This window comes from Plecotus auritus (genome assembly GCF_963455305.1).
Source record: "Plecotus auritus genome assembly, chromosome: 15".
In the NCBI taxonomy this organism is placed as follows: domain Eukaryota; kingdom Metazoa; phylum Chordata; class Mammalia; order Chiroptera; family Vespertilionidae; genus Plecotus; species Plecotus auritus.
This window is the reverse complement of record NC_137781.1, coordinates 6,605,706-6,623,850: the sequence shown is the minus strand read 5'-3', so window position 1 is coordinate 6,623,850 and position 18,145 is coordinate 6,605,706. Positions and strand designations below refer to the sequence as shown.

Here is an 18,145-nt window from a genome sequence, read left to right as displayed (position 1 = left end):
CCATAAAATGTGTAACCTTCACTTTGTGGGCAATAGGACCTTCATTCTACGAGGCTCAGGAATTTTTCTCTTAATCCACCCTCTGAGGCCAGAGATTGTGGGAGCTATAGACTGACTTGTCAGCAGGGCAGATGGCACACGTATATTCATGCATGAGTTCCTTACTTTAAACACTAATAACGAAGATTCCTAAGTAAATTGTGCTGTTCGAATGGATTCCCTTCTTATGAGAGTGACGATTGTGCATTTCCAAAAGTAAATTGAGCCTTTACTTTTCCCACACACACCGGTTTGTGTGTTGAACATTGTAATAGAAACTGGAATGCCATGAAGGGTCCAATGAGCAAGATGTACCCCTAAAGAAGACCTGTTGAGAGAGACCAAGTAATGAGCCGGGAGCGACACCTGGGTCATGGGACCTGGACAGGCGTTATCTATTGTTAGGCCTGCCCACGCCAGTGTTCTTTCTGCTGTTTGCTCTCGGTGGCATTGTACCAGGAGGCACTGAGTGGAATACTAAGGGATTGTTCCCTGTTGATAGCATGGCTGGCTGGGAATGGGGAGTCGGTCTTGTTTTCCAGTTCCAGAAAGTGATGCGTGTGTCATGATTGCGTTGCCATGGAGCACCTCCTGTTCCTGCCACCATCGCACTCACAACACAATGGGCTGTGTTCCCTCCCAGGAGCCATTAGGTGTCCCTAACGGGATGATCTGAGGGAGGAAACAGAGCTGTGGCCCTCCTCCCTCGTTCGCGCTGAGCCCGGTGCTGGTCTGCTTCACCACAGGCTCTCAGCGGATTGTTTTTCTCCTTGTCTGAGACGGTTTGTTCCTTCTTGTCTCAGGAAAAGGACTTAAATCCTGGCTTTCTTGACCTGTTATTCTAATGCAACTGCTGTTGCAGATAAATCTATTCAAAGGAATTCCTAAAGCTGTGAGAAGAAATACTGTTTGAAGATTGGTATAGAGCAGTGGTCGGCAAACTCATTAGTCAACAGAACCAAATATCAGCAATACAACGACTGAAATTTCTTTGGAGAGCCAAATTTTTTAAACTTAAACTTCTTCTAACGCCACTTCTTCAAAATACACTCGCCCAGGCCGTGGTATTTTGTGGAAGAGCCACACTCAAGGGGCCAAAGAGCCGCATGTGGCTCGCGAGCCGCTGTTTGCCGACCACAGGTATAGACGGTAATGTGAACAGTGCTCTTAGGTCTGCTTTTTAAGTCAAAAGTCTGTCCTATAGACTTTGAGAGACAGTTTGTCATTGGCACACCCCACTCCAGGGGAGGTTCTTAGGAGATGCTTGTCCATGGTGAATTCAGATGATTGACATCTGCTTAGGGTCAGGTACAGAGTGTCTGTACCTGCTCACTGTCCCTGGAAGAGAGGAAGGTGGTGGTGAGCTCCTCAGTGTTTAATAATGCCGAGTCCCCTGGTCTCTGTGTTATTCCCGACCCGGCAGTGTCCGTACTCCCATGTGTCTGTTTCTTGGCACGGCTCCCCAGGAAGGAGTGGGGGTTAAGCAGAAAACAAAGTATTGCCTGCCCTTTTAAGAATATGATCTCTGAACAAATGGTGTTGTGTTCTAAAGCTTACACTCCCTCTAGGGGTTATCTAACACAGCCACTCGTTAGTGGATAAACATGAAGGTGCCCTGAACTTGACTGATGTGAAAAGTGGCCTCGATCCTCCCTCCCTAAAGCTCTAGGTAGTGGGAGCTGGGAGCAGGAAGGAAGGTACCAAGGAAAAGGAAGATGGAGAGCTTTAACATGGTGGGGTGGGAGGCAGAAGGGTCACTACGCAAGTCTCTTCACAGCGCCTGCTGGGGCCATGACCAGCTGTGAAAGCGCGGCGGCAGCAGCTGTGCTCGAGCCAAGCTGTCTGATTCTCCTGGCAGTTGTCCCTCTAATTTGTAACCCATCGTCCAGCATAGAGTAAGGGAGAGGGATGTGAAATGGGCTTTTAATTTTAATGAAAGAAGAAGAGAGGGCTCTTTGATTCTTTGCCTCTGAAAAGGATTTGATCACATAACTAATTTAGTGTAATGGAGGGAGATGATTACACAAATCTATATGTAAGTTAAAAAGTGGAAGTTGTCAAATATTTTTAAAAGCAAACCTCTTGCTTTTAGATACACATAACTATTCAGGAAATTTAAACAGCTGCTGCTAAGTGGAGGCACTGCTGGGCCATTTTTAATGTAAAAGACAGGACTTTAAATATTGGCATTTATTTTCACAAAACTAATGTACCTTTAGGAAGAAGGTCTTTTTATAAGCAAACTAGTGGCCTGGTGCACAAATTCGTGCACATTGCAAGGAAATTAATTAGAAGAAATATTTTAATATTGCTCTTCGCCCTTTCTCTATAATAGAAGTGTCAACCAAATTCACGATGGACAATGACAGATCGAAACACACATGTGCGATTGATGCCAGCAAGAGCTTTATATATAGAGATAAACTTGCTTAATTAGACCTGCTTTCTGATTTAGCTAAACCTTTTCCAGCCCAGTGAAGCACCCCAACTTCTCTTTCAGGTAATTGTCAGGAACACAACAGTAAATATCAACACTAAGCAGATTATTATTATAGATCACGCAGGAGAACAAAGAGTAAAATATTTAACTGCAGCATTATTTGACTATAGTCTGTGCAGTGAGAAAACCTGAAGTCATTTTCAAGGTTCACCATTTCTTCTTTTCAGACGGGTCAAGTTTATAAGCTTTCTAAATCTCTGTTTTCCGGCTAATGGAAAGAAAATAGGATTCCACCAAGCCTCCTATCTACTTACTCCAGGACTTCTGTGAGAATCAAATGAGATGAGGCACGGGAAAATGCTTCACAGACATTTGATTACAGTGTAAAATGTTTCCACCTGGCTATAAAGCAAGTCATGTTCCTGGGCTGAAGAAACTCCAAGGAGGCTAGTCGCTAGGGAGAGGAAGTCAGGTGTTAGCTACGTGACGTCATTATCTGGATATTAGCCGTGTGTGTGTGTGTGTGTGTGTGTGTGTGTGTGTGTGTGTGTGTATGTGTGTGTGTATGAATATTAGCCTTTTATATGTATAGATAGAAATGCATGCCATTGATTTTTACAGTTTAACAAGGCAACCCTTTAAAAAGGATGCATTATTCCCCACCCCTGCAAAGCATATGTATTCTGATGATCACAGGATTAGCTGAGCTGAGAGAGAACTTGACTTTGCCAGGGAAAGGAAATGTGTGTGGAGTCTTCCACAAGGTGTTTTTAACTTCCATTCCTGAGGATTGTGGCTTGTGAGTCCCCATATTACCTGCCCCAGGAGGAAGACCGTCTTATAATTAGATTAGAGCATTTCCTCTCCATGGAACCTTGAACAAGTGAATCTTTTGAAGTGGCAGGGTTTTCAGGTAGCTGGAGCTAAAACTTTAAGTGCAGAAGCTCTGATTTGGAAATCTGTACTGTAGAATGTTTCTAAAATATCTATGCACTTGGCTGGCTTATTAAACACTGAACGTTTTTCCTCCTCTTGATGTCTCAGAAATGTCATTATGGCTAGCACTGACTGTTACTTCATGAAGATGTGCATCAGTGGACACTAATCCTATTAGTAGTACAGTAACTTGCATTAAAGAATCACTCATATCAGCCCAGCTAGCATGGCTAAGTGGTTGAGCATCGACCTATGTACCAGGAGGTCAAGGTTCAATTCCCAGTCAGGGCACTAGCCTGGGATGCAGGCTCAATCCCCAGTGTGGGGTGTGCAGGAGGCAGCTGATCAATGATTCTTTCTCATCAATGATGTTCTCTCTTTCTCTCCCTCTCCCTTCCTCTCTGAAATCAGTAAAAACATATTAAAACAAAACAAAAACCTGGTTTTAGTCAGTATGGCAGAAGTTGCAACTAAAAGTCAGGTGGAGCAAAGGAAGCCCCTTATTTTGATACCCATTGATCTGAGCCTTTAGGGTTGAACCAAGAAAAATGGCTCATCTTTGTCTGTGTACAGTTTGTATAATTGCCTTTGTAGTGGAACACAACAGATAAAACTTCGTCAGGTTTATCAGCCTGAGAATTGGAGGCACAGAACCATTAGAATTCAGACCCAGAAAACTATACTTGTATGAAACCAAGGTGGTAACAGTAGGCAATAGTAAATAACTGATGCTTGTTCTCATAGCATCCTCATAGGGGAAGCGGAGGAGAGATGTTACTGCTAGTCTTGTAGAGGGCAAGTTGGAGGGACAAGTGTGTCCTGCTCAGTGCTGCAAGCTCAAGGGTTGGCCCTGATAATACTTGATGATCTTATCTGTTACTTAAACTATCTCCTTGGGTTACCTGATTTGTCTGATGCTCTGTCCTTACAAAGCTCACCACCAGTCAGTGCTGCCAGTCATCTGACCCAGCACACACACATCTGAATAAGTTATCAAAATGCTTCCATGAAACTTGGTCTCTAGTAATGCACCATTTTGTGCAGAGTGTGTGTGTGTATATGTGTGTGTGTGTGTGTGTGTGTGTGTGTGTGTGTGTGTGTGTGTTTGTTGTTGTTGTTGTTAATCCTCACCCAAGGATATTTTTCCATTGATTTTTAGAGAGAATGGAAGGGAGGGGGGGAGACAGAGAGAGAACCATCGATGTGAGACACATCGATTGGTTGCCTCCCACAACTGAGGGATGTGCTGTAGGCCAAAATAAAATCTGCGACCCTTTAGTCTGCGGGCCAGTGCTCTATCCACTGAGCAACACTGGCCAGGCTGACACATCCCATTTATTGATAAGGTCCAGTGTGCTCAGGTCACTTGTTTGTAGTGAGCAGAGTAGAGATGCCCCTTTCCTCTAGTGCGTATCTCTGTATCCAAGAACCCATGGGTTATTTAAATTACCGAATGAAGGAGCGTCTGAATCTAGATTGCCTGCACTGGTTAGATCTCATCCTGAGAATGTAGTCTGACCTGAAGGAGTCTTTTCAGACAGAGATGGCTGTTTATTCATTCAAACAGGAACCATTTGGTGAAGGCGAAGGCCAAGAACCTGAAGGAAATGCCAGGAAATAGGAGCTGTCTTGCTCAAGAGCCTCGTATAACAGATTCCCAGCTAACTGTGATGACCTGGGTGCTTCCAGTGTGACAGGAGCGCTCAGGGCTGGAGGGCCACGGAGGCGGCCAGGTGTGGGACCCAGTCTGGGCACACTCACCTGACGTGCGCAGCTGCAGCAGAGGAGGTCCAGGGAGAGGTGAGAAAAGGCCACAGAGGCTGTCATGCTGCTGGGCTTTTCTCCCAGAGCCCATCCGAGCGCAGCTCAGTGCTCTTTATCCCAGTGATCACTGGTATTCCAGCCTCTGGTGGGATTGTTCAGACACCAGAAGTCCCGTCCAAATTAGGCACTTGGGGATTGGCCAGGAAAATAATCTATAAATATCTGTCTTTTATTACTTCTTTCCTTTTGCCTCAAATGAAGAGGCTTTTTTCTTCTTTTCCCAAGACTGACTCTTCATCTGCGTTCCTGGTCCATGTTGACCTTTTCAAAGAACTTCTGTTGCATGCCCAGCCAGCGTGGCTCAGTGGTTGAGCTTCGACCTGTGAACCAGGAGGTCATGGTTCAGTTCCCAGTCAGGGCACATGTCTGGGTTGCGGTTCGATCCCCAGTAGGGGGCGTGCAGGAGGCAGCCGATCAGTGATTCTCTCTCCCTCTCCCTTCCTCTCTGAAATCAATAAAAATACATTTTTAAAAGGACATTTGGTGGAAAGAAAGATTTACAGAACTCAGTTTAATGCAGACTCGTTTTATGAGCTGTGTGCCCTGGGACAGCTGACTTAGACTCTGAGTGCGAGCTCTCCTTATCTGTGGGCAGTAACGGTTACCTTACAACTTTTGTATGAGGAGCACCTGCAAGTGTGCATGTGGGAGCACCTGAGAAGCAGGAAGACTCACTGATGTTGTTACTAATGAATCTTGCCCCAGACATGAAAGGGTCCCGTCACTGCTTTTCCTACTGAGATGATGATTCTGCTGTCTCCCTTTCCTCCCTTCTCCCTCTAATTTCACACGCAGTTGGTAATTTTAATAAAGCTTAACATTTGGGGGCTTGTTCCATGAGACCTGTCTCCTGTAAGGAGCACAAGTTTGCGAAGAGACCTTTTTAAAGCTTTATCTTTCCTTATATTCTCCCATCTTAATTTCTTTTTGCCATAGTTAGCTCCCCGCTAAATGGTCTTAAGGCTTCTTCCTGCAAAGCCCTAGAGGATTAAAGCAGCGGAGTGGCCTGCTGCTGTCTACGACTGATTTGAAAAGAGTCGCTGGTTGCTCACCCTGTAGGCCTTCCTCTTCTCCTTTCACTCTTCTGACCTTGGGATCTCCAAATCTGCTGGTCGGAGAAATGCCAGGACCAGCAGTGCTTGGACATCTACCCTGAGATTCAAAAGGAAACCCGAGATGGAAACGGTGCCTTTGCCGTCATTGTAAATCATGTTCTCCTTTCTCCTGTAAGTACCAAACATCATATTCCAGGCAGACTGTTATTCTAAGCCGCCTGGAGTTGCTCAAGTGGAGGCTAATGTTTCACCTGTATTCTAGTAAATTTGGCCAACAAGTGTGCAACTCGGAATGACTCACATGTTGAAGTTCATGAAACCATAGATTAATGAACATTGTCCACTGGGGTAGACCTAGCCTTCCTTCACGTTTCATGTGAAAAGTGGAGGTGGCAGATGTAATTGTGCAAGAATATGCTGCATGCTTTCTACAACAGGTTTTGAGCAAATTTCTCAATTCCTGTGAGCTAGCTATGTGGCAGGTGATAAGTCTTTCTTAGTCTCAGACTGATGGTATCAGATCAAGAAGGAATTTCAAGTATGATACAGTGTCCATACCCTCCCCGTTTTCAGTTTTGGAAACCTAAATCCAGAGAGTCAGAGTGATTGTCCCAGGTTGCTAAGGGAGATAATGGCACACCCCAGAATGGAAAGAACCCTTGGTTTTCACCCTACCTGGCGTTCCTGCAGAGACTAAATGAGTCACTGGTGAGTCACTTAACCAGGGCCCAGACATATGCTGCTGTTCCGTTTACTGGCCTTGAGCGTTCTATTTGGATCCTCAGCACACCCACTAGGTGGCGCCCTAACGCAGAACCGACTGTGGGACTCGGGCAGGGCTCTGCCCCAGCTGGAACAAAAGGAGCCACATAGAGGTGCCCTGTAAGAAGGTTAAATAATTCGGGTGAGGGCTTAGATCTTGTCACTGACCAAACCAGGAGGAAATTTAGTTCTTGAACAGAAATGCTGTAAATTATAATGCATAAAATATTATTCTTCATTTTCTGGAATTTTAAGAACATATGTTGGGCCTGTGGTCTGAACAGACTAAAAGCACTGGTTCTTCTGTTGAGGAATTTGGAAGCCCTTGTTGCAGATAGGAGGACACAGAGAGAAAGAGGTATAATTAATCTCGTAAATAACTACTATTGTAAATAATACATAGATTATTACATAATTACAAGCTCCCAAAATTAAAGGAAAAAGGGAACATTCTCAAAACGAAAATTTGTAACTCTCAGCTCTAGTTTGGATTTGAAGTGATTGGTTGCGGGCATTTCAAAATTCTAACAGAGTAACTGTTCAGTGGGTCCAGATGTTTTTGATAAAAGCTTGGAATTGTCACATCAGCAGCAAAAGCACAGGACTGCGGAGTCTGTCTCCTGTTGGGGAGTGCTGATCCGATCCAGAGGGGAGAGAAAAACAGACTCTTCCCCACCCAGGGCATTTCTGCTCCAAGAAGGAACAGAATACGTAAAGACAAGTCCAGATCATTGAAATACATTTATGTGTCCAGAAAAAGTAAGACATCTCCATTCGCAGTGGGTGGCACAAAGCCAGCAGACAGTCAGAAATTAAAAAGGTTCATCTATACGTCTCAAAACAGTAATCTGGGCCATTTCAGATAATTATATTATTTTGAAGCAGATTCCTCTCTAATTATATAAACTTCTTGAGGACAGACCTTGTTATTTATTTTGTTTGCCTTCACTGCACGGCACCAAATAGCTGTTAAGTCAGTATAGATTATGTGCATTGATGTCAGTGGAGGAGGCTGGGCGTAGAAAGGCTTTATTGTGATTAAAGCATCTGGTCCCGAGAGAGGTGCCTGTGAACCTGGGAAGCAGGAACATTGGAATCTAATTAAAACAGAAGGGCGCGGCAGAGAGGAATAAACCATACTGAGGACAGAGGGGAGGCAGCTCTGTGTGCATATGGGAGGGGAAAGAGTGCTAAATTACAGCTTGGCGAAAGCTCCTACAGAAAAGATAATAAATTATTACATTTTCCATACACTAAAGCCTAAAGCAGTGGTCGGCAAACTCATTAGTCAACAGAGCCAAATATCAACAGGACAACGATGGAAATTTCTTTGGAGAGCCACATTTTTTAAACTTAAACTTCTTCTAACGCCACTTCTTCAAAATAGACTCGCCCAGGCCGTGGTATTTTGTGGAAGAGCCACACTCAAGGGGCCAAAGAGCCGCATGTGGCTCGCGAGCCGCGGTTTGCCGACCACTGGCCTAAAGGATCTTTCCGGTTGTGCCTTAGGTCACATAGTTTCAAAGTATTTGTGAATTGCTGACCAGGTTCCCATCCTTTCGGCAATAAGCCCGAGCCAGAATTTTATTTACAGCTTTTAATCTTTCCCTAATCATCGTGCTTCCACTGGTTCCCATCGTCACTGTGACGAGCAGCGCCCCTTGTTCACTGTCCATGTTGGCTCCCTGGGGCACGTGGGGAGGGAGGCTGTCTGCTCTCCCGAAGCCGTGAGGCTGGGGGATCGGGGCTTTGAGTGGCCATAGCTGCAGCTGTGAGTTAGCATAGAGATGGAGCATGCTTGCATTATAGCCCGACTGGACTGGCCGCCTCCCTGTCCTTTGAGCGAGTTAACAAGGGAATGCCTGGCCTGGGGAAATGGTGACTCATCAGCCGTCTCTTCCCCCTGTACATACAGTTCCTGAAAAACCCCATCTCCGGCTCTGTTTGCCATAGCCATGGTGTGAAGTCTCTTTTCTTCCTTGTTGTGGCATTTGAACCCCCTCATTCACACCCTCCAGGTCCAGCCAAGACAGTGGTCGGCAAACCGCTGCTCGCAAGCCACATGCGGCTCTTTGGCCCCTTGAGTGTGGCTCTTCCACAAAATACCATGGCCTGGGCGAGTCTATTTTGAAGAAGTGGCGTTAGAAGAAGTTTAAGTTTAAAAAATTTGGCTCTCCAAAGAAATTCAATCGTTGTACTGTTGATATTTGGCTCTGTTGACTAATGAGTTTGCCGACCACTGAGCTAGGACACCTGGCCAGTTGAGGGAAATCAGGCTAATGCCCCGGGAGACAAATCTTTCTATTTCTTCTTTCTTTCTTCACTCTTTCTCCCTTTACTTCCCCCAGTTCCTCCTCCCTTCCTCCTTTCTCTCCCAAGTCATTTTCAACCTCAGTGAGGGAATGTCTGGAGTGAGAGAGTGAATTCTGGAAGAGGTCTGGCCCCAGAGAATGTTCCAAAGGGTGGGGCCAACGAGGTCTCAAATAGTGAAAAACAGGCAAGAGCGCTAGCAGCCATGCTCAGGGCTGCACAGGGCTGCACGGGGCTGCTCGGGGCTGCACGGGGCTGCACAGGGCTGCTCGGGGCTGCATAGGGCTGCACGGGGCTGCATAGGGCTGCACGGGGCTGCTCAGGGCTGCTCGGGGCTGCTCGGGGCTGCACGGGGCTGCGTGCATGTGAAGGGACGCTTTGAAGGCTGAGAAGTCCCAGCCAGGTGACTTCCTTAGTCACAAAGTGTTGACACACGTCCCCATTCATTTTCCTGCTTTCCTCTTTAATTCTCTTTAAAGCCCTCTTCTGTTCATCAACTTCCTCGAAACATAAGAAAATAAAAAGCCGAACTCTTGGTGATTTTTAAACCTTGTCGGACACCTTTGGCCACTTCTGGATCCCAGAGAAACAATCCTGAAATGTTTGGCTCACATTTTTCTCATGTGAAATCACTGGTTTGCACTTGGCAAGGAGCTGCTCCGTGTGTGCCTTGGGTAGTTTCAGTTTTCTGTACTTGGTGGAGAGATAAGTGTGTTGCACATGCTGGTGGGTTCAGGGTGACACCCCCCTCCCTTCATTACCCTCCTGCCCTGACATCAAAGCATCTGGGCCGCCCGACAGAGCCTGTTCATAGGGGACAGTTGGAGGAGGAGGAGGAAGCGGCTGGAAAAGGAAGCCTTGTTTTTCTCTCCTTCCTTCGCGGCTGAATCATGCTCCCACCACTGCAATTAGGTTTTCGAGCCTCCAAGGCTGTTGGTGCGGAGCTGAAAGGGCAAGTCTTGACGTCCCTGTGAGAGAGCAGAAGGGGGGACGCGCTGGGCTTGGGCAGGGCCAGCGCCCTAAAGGGGGGCGGGGGGAAGGAGGGGCCTTTTCCTCCTTCTCCTCTGCTGTCATTACATATTTTCAACTTAAATCAGAACCCAGCCCTGCTGCCTGGGAGCAGACACGGACCTGAAAGGCTCTTGGCTTCAGACAGGCTCTCCAAGCTTCGGCTTTTTTCTTCCATAAAGAAAATTTTATTTTCCTGTCTCTCTCTCTTTTTTTTTTTTTTTTTTTAAGCAGGAACAGTTTAATGGGATTTTTTTTTTATGCCATCTCTTTGCAATAGAGTTGTCTTCCCCTTTTTTCTCTTTTCCTGACAAAGCACACACTGGATTTTTATTGCTTGCTTTGGTTTCTTCCCCCACGTGCGTCGGCCATTATGCTCAGCCAGTTCATTCTTAATTTTTCTACTGGAGTTATCACCGGTGATGGAAACAGCGTGTGCTTCTCTTTCAGCCAAGATCTGCATAAAGTATAGCACCAGGAGGCATGTATTGTTTATATTATGAATTATAAACTCATTATTCCAGTGCTCCGAAGTTGTCAGAAAGTTCTGGATCAGTTCAAGGAATTGGATTCCGCTGGGTTTCTGTAATTCGTTTTTGACCCAGTGAGGGCTTTGCATAGAGCACTGTCTGGAAGGCCTGGTCCCCTGCAGCTCACGGGGAGGAGTTTGGAACTCTGGGCTGGCGGAGGGCGCTGGTCCCCCAAGTCACCCCTGGGCACCCCGGCATTGCTCCTCCTGCACTGGGTCAGAATGTATGAGCGGCACAAGCGGCGCTACAGCCTGTGTGACATCTCCAAGGTGGACCGGACTGTGGACGTGGTGTTGCTGAAGGTAAGTCCACCCGTGCTCCGTTCCCCTCCCGGGCTCTTCCCTTTGGAATCCCATAGCTGCGGCCCTGGCCACCTGCAGGGAGAAGGGCTGAGGAGTATGTGTGAGCTTTGCGGGTGCGGGTCCGGGTCCGGGTGTAGGGTTGGCGATTTTAGGATTCTTAAAGGAATATCTGGTCCTAGCTGAGCTGGTTTCGCGTCGGCCCGTGGACTTGAAGGGTCCCAGGTTTAATTCCGGTCAAAGTTAGGTACCTCAGTTGCAGGCTAAACCCCCCGTGAGTGTAGGAGGTAACCAATCGATGTGTCTTTCTCACATCAATGTTTCTCTCTCTCTGTCTCTCCCCCTCCTTTCCACTCCTTCTAAAAATAAAAATAAAAAATCAATGGGAAAAATATCCTTGGGTGAGGATTAATAAAATAAAGGACTATCTGAACAAAAACAGTGGTTCTTGAGAATCAGCAGTGAGCACTTACTGTTTAAATGTCACTGTACGTCCTTCAAAATGCATTCTTACTCCCAGGAGAACCTCCTATTCTTGAAAACCTCAAAGGGACAGATTCCTCCTTAGAGTTGCTCTTTCGCTCTTTCCTGCGATGTCTGTCTGTCCCTCCGTCCCTGTCATCCCTGCCCCCACACCGCCCACCCCGGCCCCCGTCTGTCTGGGCATCTTTCTCTGGCCGCCTCTGTCTCCGCGTCTCTCTGTCTTTTGTCTGAGCCTTTTCTGTTGCTTCTGCCATCTCTTCACTCACAACTCTCTCAAAGGTTCTCCGATCAGTGCCTTTACCAAGTGGCGAGGTGGTCCTTTTGGCTTGGCCTCACTGCTTTCCAGGTCTAGCCCCAGACTGTTGATGGCTGTGTTTGTTTGCTCAGTGTGAGGTGTCTAAGCAGGATGGGGGCGGAGCCTCTGGATGGCTAATTGCTCACAGAAGGCATCCTGGGATCTAAAATTAGTAAGGACTCCTCCAGTCAGAAGTTGGGAGTCTGGGAATATTGGGTGACTTATGGAGTGCTTATTGGAAGGTTAGCAGTGTTCTGGCAAAAGCAGGGGAAATTGGAAGCCTCCCAAGTGGCTCAGAGATGCCGAACGGAACCTCAGTTCCTAAGCTTGTGTGAGTGCGGAGCTGGGACGTCCAGGCAAAGTGGTAATGCATTGCCCCGGTCCAGGAAATGGTGGAGCTATTCTATGGATTTATCAAGTCAGTCCATTGCTTGAGGCACCCTCATTTTTCCATTGGTCCATTGAGGCCAGTAATGGGCCCAGAAGAATCGACAGGAGCCAGTGAAATACCACACTGGACGAGGGGCTGGTACAGGAGTGTGAGGGTGTCATTGTCCCTCTGTCATCGCTATGAGGTGGTGGCTTGACCTGCCAGGCCTAGCCTGGGAGCAGCTGGTCACGTGGCATTTTGAAGTTGCTCCAAGATAATATTCATTTCAGTTTCTCTGAAATGTGATTTCCTTTATGAAACCATACTCATGTTTTAAAACGTTTGTCCTCAGATACTTGGGAGAGCCTAGTGTTTAGGACCTCTATATGCTTGACTCTCCGTGATTTTACATGTCTGCGGGGAGGGAGGAGGGAAAGGACAAGAGGAAGAGGAGATAGATCTCAGTCTCATAGGAACATCATACATTTAAAAACTGCTAAAATGGGAGGAACTCTGTGCTCGACCTGGACGTGGAAAGTATGTGGAGCAAAATCACAGGCTTACTGGCCTCAGATGCTATTTTACAGTTTTATTTTTTTAAATATTTGCATTGATTTCAGAGAGGAAGGGAGAGGGAGAGAGAAAGGAACATCCATGATGAGAGAGAATCATGGATCGGCTGCCTCCTGCATGCCCCACACTGGGGATTGAGCCCACAACCCGGCATGTTCCCTGACTGGGAATCGAACCGTGACCTCCTGGTTCATAGGTCGATGCTCAACCACTGTGCCATGCTTGCTGGGCAAACCCTCAGGTGATGACATTAAAAAAACAAACACCGATCCCTACAGGCTAAGAATATGCCTGTGACACCAGGGGAAGGTGTTTTAGAAAGCGCAAACAGCAAGTAAAGGCCCGCAGTAGGAGGGAACGGGCTGGGCCATGTGACAGGAGCATCCTGAGTAAGTGGGGCGTGGCAGGCAGCTGGAGGCGGAGTGGGACCTGGAAAAGCAAGGTCTTGACATCCATGGTGAGGAATTTGCTTTGGTGGATACAGCCCTTCTCAGTTTATGTTGACACAGGATCTTCTGACTGTGTGGGCAACAGTGTGGCTGCCGTGGTGGTAGTCCAGGCACGATAAAATGGTTTCGTGGTCACAGTGGGAAGAAGTGGATGGATAGAAGATACAGGCATTTAATTTTTACATTCCTGGTCTCGTTTTACTTACGGAAAAACAGATTCCGATAGTCATTTTCTGAAGGTCTCATGGCTCATACACAATAGCTGGTAGGATGCAACCCCAGAACCGATTGCTTTCAAAGTCCATGTTTGTTCTTGCTGTCCTAGACCTTTTCTTTGAGGCGACCAATCCTTTTATTACATGAATATGTATGTCCGTTGTGATTTCCATATATAAATGCGTATTTTTTCTGTCTTAGCCCTTTCATGCTGGGAGAAGTCCTAGAAGCTAAACCATCACTTCTTTCTCAGGACAGCGCCTTCTGTAAGAACGCTGGACAGGTGCACCAGCTCTTACACTTGCAGTTTCTCGCACAAGTTGTAGCAGATTTTCCCTGTAATGCTTAAAAAATTATTCAGAAGTGCTCTCCAATTATCTTCCATTTTGAATTTCTGTGTCTTTAATCCGTGTTTTTTAAAAGTAATGGTATTGGGTACCCTTCAGCTCTCAAGTGATCCTGTGTATGTTTGCAATCCACTTTGTCTGTGGAAGTTTGCTTTTCATACTGAGGAGCTTGAACTTTTCCATATGTTCACTAGGCATTTCTAAGCACTCAGAGCACCGTCCCTGATTCAGATTAAATACTTGGCAAGGCCCTGGCTGGCATGGCTCAGTGGTTAGAGCAGGGGTGGGCAAACTTTTTGACTCGAGGGCCACAATGGGTTCTTAAACTGAACCAGAGGGCCGGAACAAAAGCATGGATGGAGTGTTCGTGTGAACTAATATAAATTCAAAGTAAAGGAGCGGAGGGGAGAGCAAGAGAACCGGATAGAACAGCTGGATCCAGCCCTCGGGCCGTAGTTTGCCCAAGGCTGGGTTAGAGTGTCGGCCCTCACATGGACAAGTTTTATTCCGGTCAAGTGCATGCACCTGGGTTGCAGGTTCCCTCCCCACCCTCGCTCCCAAGTGGGGCGTACGCAGGAGACAAGCAATCGATGTGTCTCTCTTCTGTTTCTCTCCTCCTCCCTCCCTCCTTTCCACTCTCTCTGAAAAGCAATGGGAAAAAATATCCTTGGGTGAGGATTAACAACAACAATAAAAATACTAGGTATTTGCTAATCGAATGAGTTAATCTTTTAAGATTTGTAAGTGTGGATTCATAAGCATCATTTTATATAAACTGTATTTAGTTACTGATAAGGTATACACAGCACAGAGATTTTGAGCCCATCATTTTGCTATTACACATTCACAGCTCCAGTCCCTTCCATTGGCATCCGAACAGTCCACTGTAGGTTAGCTTCAAAATTCCCATCCTTACGTACCCACACTTTTCTTGGCTTATTCTGCACTCTGGTCTCTCTCCCTTTGTCAGGTCTGTATAGTTTTAGGGTAGTTCTTCTGCATCGGCCTTAGATTTCCCTGAGGCTCCGTGCATCGGTCTTTATCTTCACGTCAGCTCTTGTTCCCATCATCAACCCCAACATCCCTAATCTTACTTCCTTTCTGAATTTCCCCCTAAATAGTAACACATAAGTTGATAGCATTCCTTGTCACCGCCCCCTCGGTCCCCCATCTAAGTCTACACATACACATTCCTCCTCCTGCCTGTGTGACAGTCCCTTGGTTACTCTCTCCTAATGCATGTGACTTTCGGCTCTTAGGGTAAATGGTTGGCGTTTATAAATCACATCTCAAACTGGGACATGTCATAATTTTAATTGTTAGCAGAATCCCCTGGGTGTCTGCATGCCTCCTTTCCTCAACTTCCTGTAGTAAGCTAGTGTTGCCCCCCAAGTTGGTGAATGACAGGAGCGTTCGCCCCGTGCGGTTCAGTAGCTGACTCATGATAGGCATTCCTGAGGCCATTCTTAACACAAGAGGATGGCAAGGATCAGAAATTTGGCAGAACTGCCATCCCAAAAAGAAGAGGGTCAGAACCTAGGATTAACTGGTGATCTGAACCGATGTAGTCCGGGGGCCTTTCTGTGTTACTGTGATTTTGGGTACTGTTTTCTCACGTGTTTGATGAGCATACGTTGTAGCTGGCGATGAACACTTTGTAGCCAGTAATTCAGAGTTTCAGATGGCTGGCTGAAAGATTGGCAAGCACGTTCTGTGTGCACTGAATGGAAGCGTTTACAGAGTCCCCCTCCTCCCTATTCATGATGTTCGGGCAGGCCACTTGACCTCCCAGCTAAAGCCAAAGGAGTAGTTTGTCTTTAACGCCAGTGTTATTTCCCAGAGAAATGTACATGCTTGAAAAGGTTGCTTGCTCTCAGAGACTTCCACGTGGTCTTAAATGAAAGGAACGGAGGCTGAGGACTGAAGATAGCCACAGCATCTGCTCCATTACAGTCTGGTTCCCCGAAAAGACTGACTCAAGTGTTGGCTCCCATGTCCGGATGGTGGGTTTTGCTTCCTTTTGTTCAGAGTTGGAACTCTGGCTGGATCTCCTGAGACAGTTGCAGAGGAAGTAAATACGGGCAGTGGCTGGGAAGGCTGGGTGTAACCGTGGGCTGTATTATTAGGATGTTCGGATATAAACAGTAGCAGACGCGCTGCCAAAAACAAAAGCCAGCTCCCTCTGCGCTGAAAATATGTACAGCTCTATTTTCAGACTGATGGGAACACAACCTGGGTGTGGTATATGTAATCGCAAGGGGTCCCGGGGAATGAAAACCCGTGGGCGGGGTTGGGGCGCGGGTTCTGGCATTTCTTCGGAAGAAACTTCTCTTAGCCACGTGGCACATGCACCAGAGCTTAGCATGTTGAATACCTGCAGTGTCCATGATCTTTTCATCATGGAGACGATCTGAACAAAAGACTAACTTTGTTTTTTTATTTAAACATTCATGAATGTGGCCAGAGCCAGAAACTCTGTTTTGGTGACTTATCCCTCCCAAAGTTAGGGCTATCTAATGGCCAAGTTTCTGTTTTCCTCATTTTGAACTACTTGCTCAAAAATTCGTGAATAAGCTTGAACTATTCCTTCCTCGGCCCAGTCAGTCTGTTGCCAATCCTGTATTTGCCTAATGGCTAACCGATTCCATCAGGGGAAAATCTGGATAGAGGGGATCATCACCATCATCTTTGTTTTTCTCTTAAAACTCAAGTTATTAGTAGTCTCAACACTATTGTTTCTTTCTGTTGTGTCTCGTAATCCTAATTTGGCCATCAGAATCTTTGCCAAGCCTCGTCTCAGAGCTGGCTAAGAATGGTGTTGATAGTACAAAGAACTGGCTTATTTGTTAATGTTAAAAACCCCAGTCTCAGAGGCCACCTTTTGGAAAGGAGACTAACATGACAACAGATGGGCTACATGTATGTACTCAGAGCCGTTCTTCGTTCCTGTCTCTACACCTTTGGGCTTTTCTGCTCCTCAAACACATCTGAGGACAAGGTCTCAATCTGGGTTATAATATGCAGTGAAGTCACCCATGGTATTTCTTTGTTACCTTTTCAGTGTCTATAGGTTCTGTGATAATGTCCCCCTTTAATTTCTGATACTGGTAATTTGTAACTTTTGTTCTTGCTTGGCCTAGCTAGAGTTTTATCAATATCATTGATCTTTTCAAGGAAATCACCTTTTGATTTTTATTTATTTTATTGTTTCTCTCTTTTCTACTGCATTGATTTCTGCGAAATATGATCTATCTCTCATGCACACTCCAAAAGAATGTGTTCTATTATTATTGCGGGAAATACTCTGCATGTTTGTTAGATGAGATTGGTTGATAATGTCTTTCAAGTTTTCTGTATCCTTACGGATTTTATGTCTACTTGTTTTAGCAGTTACGGAGAGAGGTGTGTTAAAATCTCTAATGGTAATTTTAAAATTGTATTAGATTTAATAAAAATGACTTACATGCCTAAGTTTTATCAAAAATCTCCCCAGAGCATTTATTATCAATTGCCTTGTGTGTATTGTGTAAAGGTATTTTTTTCTTAAAATAATTTTACCCACTTTGCAGTAAAGTTTTAAAGGAAAAGATGGGAGTGATGGAGCAGTGTATGCACTTGCAGCAGCTGGAAAATCGCCCCCCCTGGCCTCACTGCCTGAAACTCAGTCTGCTTTTCTTCCTTCAGATAAACCGGGAAAGCTGGTGCACGATTGAGCCGTGTGCTGATGCAGCCTCCCTCTTGGCTCCCACGCAGAGCCCAGGTAAGCAGGGGTTTCCCCCTCCCGCTTGGCTTGAGCTCCTGTGTCCACAATGCACCTGTTCCAGAGCCACGGTCCCACTCCAACACCAGGTCGTTCGATTTAGAGATCTGTTCTTCCTTAGCATGATATACAATAACATAATAAAGTTTCTTAACCCAGTAAAACTATAAATACCTATTGTGAAGGACTAAATCTGTGGCTCTCAATCTTAGCTACACATTGAAAGTATCTCGGCAGGGTTGAGCGATGGGGGCATGGGCAAAGAGGTGAAGGGGATCGAGAGGTGCAACCTTACAGTTACAACGTGAGTGCGTCATGGGGGTGTAATGGCAGCATAGGGAATACGGTCAGTGATACCGCAATAACTTGGTACCACGACAGATGGTTACTGGAGTTCTCCTGGTGATCACTTTGTAAGGAGTATAAATATCAGATCACCGTGTGGTACA

General features: G+C 46.1%; 1 protein-coding gene across 6 annotated transcripts in view; it reads left to right on the top strand.

The window, feature by feature from the left end:
• AKAP13 (A-kinase anchoring protein 13) overlaps positions 1–18,145 on the top strand; it is a gene marked incomplete at its 5' end in the record, with an annotated part of 189,920 nt that overhangs the window by 108,546 nt on the left and 63,229 nt on the right. For 5 of the 6 annotated variants that reach the window (XM_080651813.1, XM_080651812.1, XM_080651810.1 and 2 more), the window contains one exon: positions 17,621–17,696. In XM_080651813.1, coding sequence (XP_080507939.1) covers positions 17,621–17,696 — 76 coding nt within the window. Of the gene's footprint in view, positions 1–11,125; positions 11,207–17,620; positions 17,697–18,145 lie in introns of those variants that run through there. The other variant, XM_080651814.1, reaches the window with a different exon arrangement.